Source organism: Lacerta agilis, chromosome 7 (genome assembly GCF_009819535.1).
Source record: "Lacerta agilis isolate rLacAgi1 chromosome 7, rLacAgi1.pri, whole genome shotgun sequence".
In the NCBI taxonomy this organism is placed as follows: domain Eukaryota; kingdom Metazoa; phylum Chordata; class Lepidosauria; order Squamata; family Lacertidae; genus Lacerta; species Lacerta agilis.
In genome coordinates this window covers 13,255,608-13,264,830 of record NC_046318.1, presented here as the reverse complement: position 1 = coordinate 13,264,830, position 9,223 = coordinate 13,255,608, and the positions used below count along the sequence as shown (strand labels likewise).

The window sequence follows — 9,223 nt, the reverse complement described above, 5'->3', positions numbered from 1 at the left end:
AACCCTGTTATTAGAGAAACTTGGATCTATACCAGTCTTCGCCAACATTGAGGAGACTGCTGTATTTGGGAGTATTTTAATATTCTTCCTGTGTTAGTGTTAGATTGATCAGGGCATGGCTGAATAGTAGAACACTTTCTTTACATGCAAAAGATTCTAGGTTCAGTCCCTGGCATTTCCAGGTAGTGCTGGGAATGAGCCCTGCTGGAAAGTGCTAGTGAGCAGCTGCTAGTCAGCATAGAATGCTAAACAAGGTGGACCAGTGGTCTGACTCAGTAGAAGGCAGCTTCCTATGTTCTTGACTGAAGCCCCATGCAATGTGAATTGCTGCAGTGTTTTTCAGATTACAGGAGAATCCCCAGTGAAGCTTCTAGGTTTCAACATTGGACTGGTCAATATAAGAGCCAGGAGTAGAACTTGCTATTGTTATTTCCTTTGTGGCTTGTTAGAACATCCTGCATTTGAAGAATACACTTGCAAAACGGCTGGTTTAAGAACATCTGCCAAAAATTATTTTTAATGCTCTTGCTTTAAATATAGTATTTCACCTATTTTTGTTATCTTAAAATACAGTAATAACAATGCACCAATGTCAGATTCAAGGGATAAAATCTGACACTTAATTGATCATCCTTTGGTACTTTTTTTTTTACTATTTAGGAAAAGTTGATACACCAGGAAACTTAAAGAAGTATCTTATTATAATGGAAAGCATTTCTATTAGTTTTATTCTGTATTAATTCTATTTGTGTTTAACAGACATATGCAGGGTATGTCGATCTGAAGGAACTCCTGAGAAACCTCTCTATCATCCGTGTGTATGCACTGGCAGTATTAAATTTATTCATCAGAATGGTAAGTTTTTTCCTCCAAAATATGTCAATGCCTATTCATATATGCTTACGGCATGAAATCGCTATGAACATTTTGGGAATCTGGCAGATAAATAATGCTCTGTGGTTTCCAATTGGTGGATCACGAACCCATAAGCATAGGTTTACATATTAAGTATCAGGTGTGGAGAAGAAAAACTGCATATATTATTTTTAATCCCCGTGTAATTAATGGAATTACACAAGAAGTAGCTGAAATGCCTTTATAGGAATTCCTAAATATTAAGGGTGTATTGTTTTTTATTAGAAGAGTTAGATGTATGTATTAATAGTGTTTATTGTTTTAAATGCTTGCACCTTTTGTCATTGATGTGGTTGTATCCATAGCTGTTTGTGTGAGACTTTAACTTTCCTCATTGCTTCCCATGTGCCCTTAAAATCTGTTCTGAAGTGTTGTGGGCCTCTCTGGTGCAGATTTAGGGGGGCTTCAAGGTGCTACAGGGATGAGGAAGGTGAAGGGCCAACTGCAATAGTAATGTGGTGTTAGCTTCTGCCCTGTAAGTTTACTTTGTATGCAGTCCAGTTTCTCCCTTAATGGCATAGTCCCTTAAATGATATAGGAAGCCTCTATGGAGGGTCCCTTCACATTTGAGAACAGATAAATGTGGAGCACAAGCCTGCTTCTAGAAAGGGGTTGCTGAAGAAAGCCTTGCACATGATCCTTTGCCCTTTGCATTAGTCTTTTTTGATTTGAAAACTTCCATGCTACCTTTCTGCTCTAGTTGGCATTTAAGAATGCCTTTCATAACTGTAGCCGAGTAGCTGTATTTGCGGTTTCTGGAGAGCAGTGCTCTTAAATTCTATGCCTATGCTCTTCAAACATGTTCACTATCAACAAAACAAGAGTATTTAAAGAAGGCATTATCTCTATTTTTCTATCCCTCTGAATTTGAATTATTAATATTTTTCTTAAAAGTATATTTTACTGATTATTTTGCTGCATTTTCTTAATTTCAAAAAATAACTTGCAGATTTAAACTGTAGATACACTGTACTCATGTTTCTTTTAATTGCAGCTTAGTTCAGTGGCTCAAACACAGCAGAAAAGAATACTGTGAATTATGTAAACATAGATTTGCTTTCACACCAAGTAAGTATATGGTGAGAGTTTGTGATGTGTTTAAACAAAGACTTCTTTATGGTGGTTTTAGGCTACAGAGAGTCTTCATGTGAATTTGCAGGTTCACCAGCAGTGTGCTAGCCTCCAGTAAACTAAATATTATAGGCACTGCACTGTCTCTAAGCTGTGTATCTGAGATATGGCCAAGTCATTGTAACCCCTTCTGAAACAATGGTTTGACTGGCTTGGTTGAAATCCAACAAGCACTAGAAAATCCTTCATGTAATAGCACCCCATATGATACCACATTGTTTTCATTTTAAAATAACACCCATGCTGCTAGTGAGTATTTTGGAGTTTATGTAATAGAAAAGGATGTGCCACCTAACACAGTAACACTTTCATAAGCAAGGCACATTGCAAATTGGCTTTATCTAAATTGGTCTCTGTCATTATTTGCTTTAAGAAGTTTTTATCCTTCACTTGAAAAGGTTGGCTTTAAAACTATAATGATAGATGACCATGTAGTATTTTCAGTTCAGTGTCATGGGAAATTTTGCAGGAATACTATGATGTTTCTCATAAAAACAATTCAAAGTGGTAGAAGTAAAATTGCAATCCTTTCCGTTCTTTCTTTTCTTAGTTTATTCCCCAGATATGCCTTCTCGGCTTCCAATCCAAGACATATGTGCTGGACTGGTTACAAGTATTGGCACAGCAATACGATACTGGTTTCACTATACACTTGTGGCCTTTGCATGGTTAGGAGTTGTACCTCTTACAGCATGTAAGTATCTTATTCTGTGGACGTATAATATGCATATGGCTGAGCAGTACAAGAGGGAGGGGAAACATTTTATTGTCAGAGGGCTCTCAGAACCATGGTTAACAGTAAGCTAGTTAAGGGGGAAAGTATTAGAAGTTCCAACCTTCATCATATCCGGTTCCTAATCACTGAATTTCAGAAAAAGCAGCTATGAATGCTGTGTGCATAATTCTTCAAAGGTGATTGGAAACACAAACATCACTAGTGCTTGCACAGAGAACAATGCTACACCTGGACCTTTTAAGCTGCCTTCTGAGGTGCTTTATGTAGAAGTTCACAGTAAGTTTGCTTTTCTTCTAGTTTAGCCATGTTGGTATTCTAGATGCCGACAGAGAGGTGAGAGCGATGCTCACTGAATAGCAAGAGCTGGATTTCCTCTTGCCTGTGTTAAAATTCTTGTTGACTGCAGTCTTATATTTTAATTGGCAAAAAGATGGTGAAGGTTATTCTCTGGCTTGCATGTGCCTTTTAATCCTCACAGCTTTAACAGTTTCTTCTACTGTGGTCTGTTTGCCTGCATCTCTTAGAATCATAGAGTTGGAAGGGACCCAATGGTCATCCAGTCCAACACTCTGTGATGCAGGAATCTCAACTAAGCCATACATGACAGATGGCCACCCAACCTTTGCTTAAAAACCTCCCAAGGGAATCCATTCCACTGTCAAACAGCTCTTACTCCTGGAAAGTTTTTCCTGATGTTTGGTCAGAATCGCCTTTCTTGTAGCTTGAATCCATTGGTTCAAGTTCTACCCTCCAGAGTAGGAAAAACAAGCTTGCTCCATTTCCCATGCGACAGCCCTTAGTTATGTTTAGATGGGCATCATATCTGTTCTCAGACATACCCAACTCCCTCAACTGTTCCTCATAAGCCTTGGTTTCCAAATCCTTTATCATCTTGGTCACCCCCCCTCTGACCACGTTCCAGCTTGTCAATATCCTTATTAAAATGTGTTGCCCAGAACTGGACACAGTACTCTAGGTGTGGTATTTGCATATGTTCCCATGTTATACAAGAAACATCAGTAACAACTTTGTTATATATACCGGTAGTTAATAATAGTTTAGGTAATTTGATCAAATATGATTCTGTTCCTTTGAAATCACACATAGATGCAAATGCTCACAGATTCTAAAATATTCACTGATTAAGAACCTGGTACAAGGAAGTTTGGAGCTTCTGATGCCTTTCCCGTAAAAATTATCTTAATGTGCTATTTGAAATCAAGGTCTGAATCAAATGGAACTTTTCCCAGACTTAAGGGATGAGGGTTTGGTCTGCAAGAACACACTCCTCTCCACCCCAAACCTGATTTGAATTCCCTCATCTTAATAGGCTTGTTACTGAAGCATTGTTAACCTGTTAAAATGAACTTTAGGATGCTCCTAACTCTCCTAAAGAACCCAGGTTTAATTGGCGGAAATTGCATTTTATTGTCAATTTTTATTCCTTTAGGCCGTATCTACAAGTGCTTGTTTACTGGCTCTGTGAGCTCACTACTGACACTGCCATTAGATATGCTGTCAACGTAAGTATCGGCTAATACTATAGATATTTCTACACATTGTGTTCTAAACAGCTTGCTGTTTTTCTCTTACAATGAAAGAGATAGGGGATAGGAAATTAAATAATGTAGGATTATTATTATTTATCCCTCTTTATGGTCCAGTCTGTGTGTTTTAATATACTGTAAGTGAACACAATTGAATAAGCTAGCCTGGGAATAGTGCTTTTGGGTAATTCAGTAACAGAGAAAGTGATTACTCTACAAAATAAATATTTTTCAGTTTTAGTATGAATAAAATATTTTTGTATATAGCCTCTGCTTTAGCCACCCTGAGCCCGGTTTGGCGGGAAGGACGGGGTATAAATAAAAATTTATTATTATTATTATTATTATTATTATTATTATTAAATCTATCTGTGTGAAAAGATACCACTTTTGTTTTGTGAAAATGTAAGTATTTACATGTAGGATCCCAACCTAATTTGTCTTAAGATGAGACTGTCTGCTTTCTGCCTGGCCAGTACAATAGTTATTCATCTTATGCTTGTAAAACGCACTACATTATTATGTACATTTTAAAAGTATTGTTTATTTTAATTGTTTGAGAGCCTGTAGTAGAAAGGCAACCTTTAATTAGAAATAAATAGTAGATTGGAATGAAATAGAAAATTCATGCAGACCACAGTTAATTTATAATGTAGAAATAAATGAGATGTATTTATTTATCAGTGTATTAAATAGTTGAGCTTAATGCAAAAATATACAGGGAAGTTATGGCCTGTAGTGATCCCTGGTGTTAATTCCTACAACATCTCACCAACCTCTGATATCTTACTCAGTGTACTTTTCTGTTCAGCTCAAAACCTCCAGGAGGTAATAAATAATAAAGTAAAAGAAAGTAAATGTCTTACACTGCCTTATTTTAAATGCTTCATCAACAAAATAAAGGATCAGGTTAGTATCCTCAGATGAATGAAGATGCTGGAGAAACCTCTAAGTAATTTGTGCAGATAGCAAGCAGCTTGAGATAAACATGACAGATTGGATAGATTTAAATTGAAATAACTAAAGGCTTCCACAGCAAGATTTTCTACTGGAGATCTTGACTTGTTGTTTTGTTCAAAATCACATAAATTTGGTACCATTAAAGAGATCTTAACCTAAGTGCAGGTGACTGATTGCAAAGTGAGTTGACAGTGATTTTGCATTAACCTAACAGTTGTGATAATGGGTGTAAAGAATGTGTTGGTTGTCTCTTCAATAGAGAGAATTTACTGGCAGACTGTTTGCAAGGTTGTTTTGTGGTGACGTGCACACTCTGTGCATTTATCAGCCTTGTATGGTTACGTGAACAAATTGTCCACGGAGGAGCACCACAGTGGCTGGAACAAAATCAGCAGCAAGCCATCAATGGTGTTGGGCAACAGAATGAGGTAATATGTCCTTCAGTTTTTCAGTTGTAACTTTCAGCTTGAATTCCTCTCTAATGCACTTAGCTTTTTCTCTACCTCCCCCCCCCCCAATATAGAATTGTCTACCACTAGGTAGATAGATGCACATATCCTGTTGCATAATGCATTCTTCTGGCAGAAGCTTCATTGACTTGTGGATTGTACTTAGTACCAGCAACATTCCTACTGCAGTGGTACCTCAGATTACGAACTTAATTCGTTCCAGAGGTCCATTCTTAACCTGAAACCGTTCTTAACCTGAGGTGTGCTTTCACTAATGGGGCCTCCCGCTGTGCCACCCGCCGCGCGATTTCAGTTCTCATCCTGGGGCAAAGTTCGCAACCCGAGGCAACTACTTCCGGGTGAGCGGAGTTTGTAACCCAAAGTGTTTGTAACCAAGGTACCACTGTATAGTGTTTGTTCGGTACCTTTATCAGATATCTTAAGGGTCTTTGAGTGGCTGCATTCAGATAGATCATTAAGCAATGCAACACTGTTTGTGAAACTGACATAGCAGCTGTAATACCAGAAATATTTAGCGGGACACTTGCAACAGGAGATAATGTGTCTTCTTCTACAAGAAAGATCCTAGCTTAGGAGGCTGATATTACAGAGGTGTCAGTAGAAAGTTGTGTAGCGTAGTCTCCATGGTTTTACTTCTAAATGTGCATATGTTACAAGTTCTATTCCCTGTCCTATTTTCACAGTAAGGATATGAGAACAAAGAGGGAACATGTTAAACTCCTTGTTATAGCTTCAAAATCTGAGATCACTATGGATAGCAGCATCTAAAGTAGCATCTGAAAACTAATCTAAAACATGGTTCTTCTCAATTATCACAGTGAAATGGGGTCCCTCCCCCTTCAGCCTGCATCATCTTTCTTAAAACATCCAGAATAATTTTCCTATTTGGGGTTGTACCTGCCCAGTCTTCATCAGATTGAAGAGACTGGCATCCTCTGAATTTTTGAGAGTAGATTTATTCCAGTTGCTCCTCTTCATCTCTCAGTTTAAGATACTGTTCCCCAGGAAAGTCACTCAGGTACATCCTGAGAAATGGACTTTATTTGCTGTAGCTAATGTCTCATACTGGTATGGATTTGTGTCTTATCAGGGAGACCAAACTGCAGATGTTTCTGACAAGCAGAAGATATCACAGTGTGTTGATATTTTAATAAGCATCTTGCTCTGGGGCAAGGCATCTTACAGTCTTTACTAGATTCCTTGCAGCCATATTTCTAGATAGGATAAAGTTGGACAAGAAGGAAATCATAACTTTTAATGGACATTAGTTTTCACTCCATGGCAATAGAGGCCTGCCACACACTCAGCCATCTTTGTTTTATCTAACATTTTCAACAATTTTCATGCATATGAAGCTGACACTTAACATGCTTATTACAACATTTCTTTAAATTCTGAAGAGTTGTATCATTCTGGCCTTCTATTATTATTATTTTTGCAAATCTATGTTAAAAAACAATTCAGATGAATTTTCTTAACACTCAAATGTGTTGCCTGACATTTCTGATGATGCAGGAACTCATCATAGTATAGCAGAACTCAGAAGTTGTGTTATCTTTTTTTTCTGTGCCAGGTTCAGGGTGTAGGAAATGGTGGTGCTGAAAATGCTGCACTTGACCAGCCTGCAGACCAGCCAGCTGAGAATGCAGTTGTAGGTGAAAATCCAGAAATCCAGGAAGAACAACCAGATGAAGAAGAGGAAGACAATGAAGATGAAGAAGATGTTGTAGTAGAAGATGCTGCAGATGCCAACAATGGAGCACAAGGTATATTACTTCCATATTTGTACCTGTTCCACGATAATAGGGTTGTATTTTGGCTATTTGATTTCATGACTTGCTTCCTGGAAATTTTCATAAGAATTTGTAAAACCTGTCACACATCAGTAAAACACAAACTTGGCCTTTTATGTGAGCCTTAAAAAACCAATCCCTTGTAATTTGGTGAACTTTGTGGGAACGATGCATCAGGTTTTCACTTAACCTACTACAAGCAACAAACTTGGCAACCATTTTATTTGAACATGCAGAACATACTTTATGTTATTTTATTGTTAGAACACTTGTGCACCTTAAGTTGGCCATACGAGGCCTTCCCAGTTATTCAGTGTTACTATCCTAGTTGAACTTTACTTCTAGCTATTTTAAAATTTAATTATCTATTTAGATGATATGAACTGGAATGCTTTGGAATGGGATCGAGCAGCAGAAGAGCTTACATGGGAGAGAGTGAGTAAGGACTATATATTTTGGAAATGCTGTTTGCTTTGAGTCATTCAGACATGATATGGCTTTAATAATGCCCATAATCTTGGAACCAGTTCAGGATGCTTTTCCATACTTTGACCTTGGACAGATATATCTGAACCAGCACCCTCCACCGTGGTCTTTCCTCATAGCAGGAAACCATGGTTGTTGAATGGTAGGATGATGGCTCCTTTTTTTACAAGGAAAGTGTTCTCTGGGGTGGATGTGATTGAAATGGGTGAAAAGGGGATGTTTGAGAGGAGAAATATATAGTGTGTAAAAGCTGCTTGTGAATACAAATTGGGAATTGGGAAATGGTGAACAATGACAAAATTGGGTGTCCCCTTCCCCCATGCTGCTTCTCTGATCCCAGTTACCTCTTGAAATTACAAAAGAAGAAGAAAAAGAGGTTTCAGAGGTGGCATGACATGCTTTGTCAGAGTAAAATTCATTTGTCTTGCGTAACTAGGCAACTGTGTTCCTAGTTCCTGTGTATCACTGCTTAATACAGTTTCTTAAGGCACATGGCAGTCCTTGGAGAATATAGAAAAAATATTGTCAAGGTTATTGTGACAGAGATTTCTAAGCCGGCAATCATGAATGATTTCTGTTGGACATCTAAAAACTCATGTGAGCTTTGAAACACACCTCATTTGTGTGATTCATTATACCTACCACTTAACATTTTATTCTGTTGCACTGCAAAGAACATAAAAGTAGCAAAATTTCTATATGTGCTAAATTCTTTGAACTTGCTCCACAGTTTTAAGCTAGTTATATATTTAGGGAATTCCCTAAGCACCAGCTGTTTGGCAGGTGTGTGCAGGTTCATGTAACATCTGACTGGCGGATCTTAAAGCTTATTCTTGTATGAGTTTGACTCATTCTTATCTGTTCTTTGCCACAGTATTGCCTGGCAACAGATCCAGCCTGACACTGTCAAGTTTGAAAAGCTGTTGCCTAATTGTTCCAGTTGGATGAACTGGCTAGATGTAGTGAGGAAAGGAATAAGGGCAAGGCTAAACAGACCATGCCAACCTGCTCTTCACTAAATCCTCTTTCCAAAAATGTGAAAAAGTGAAAGAGAGCCTAGGGGATTTTGTGGTTCTCTGAAACCTCTCCCACGTATTGTAAAAAATGATGGGGAATAACAGGTCCTTGACGCTTCAGAGACTGATTAATCTTACGTGAATGTAAATTATTCTGGTTACTGACAGC

General features: G+C 38.0%; 1 protein-coding gene across 1 annotated transcript in view; it reads left to right on the top strand.

Moving 5' to 3' along the window:
- The first annotated feature begins 730 nt into the window (after positions 1-730).
- MARCHF6 (membrane associated ring-CH-type finger 6) overlaps positions 731-9,223 on the top strand; it is a 32,135-nt gene continuing 23,642 nt past the window's right edge. The window contains exons 1-7 of the mRNA XM_033154392.1: positions 731-855; positions 1,910-1,983; positions 2,597-2,740; positions 4,233-4,305; positions 5,549-5,717; positions 7,333-7,525; positions 7,926-7,987. Of these exons, the coding sequence (XP_033010283.1) occupies positions 2,611-2,740; positions 4,233-4,305; positions 5,549-5,717; positions 7,333-7,525; positions 7,926-7,987 (627 nt within the window). The 5' untranslated portion in view covers positions 731-855; positions 1,910-1,983; positions 2,597-2,610. The remainder of the gene's footprint in view (positions 856-1,909; positions 1,984-2,596; positions 2,741-4,232; positions 4,306-5,548; positions 5,718-7,332; positions 7,526-7,925; positions 7,988-9,223) is intronic.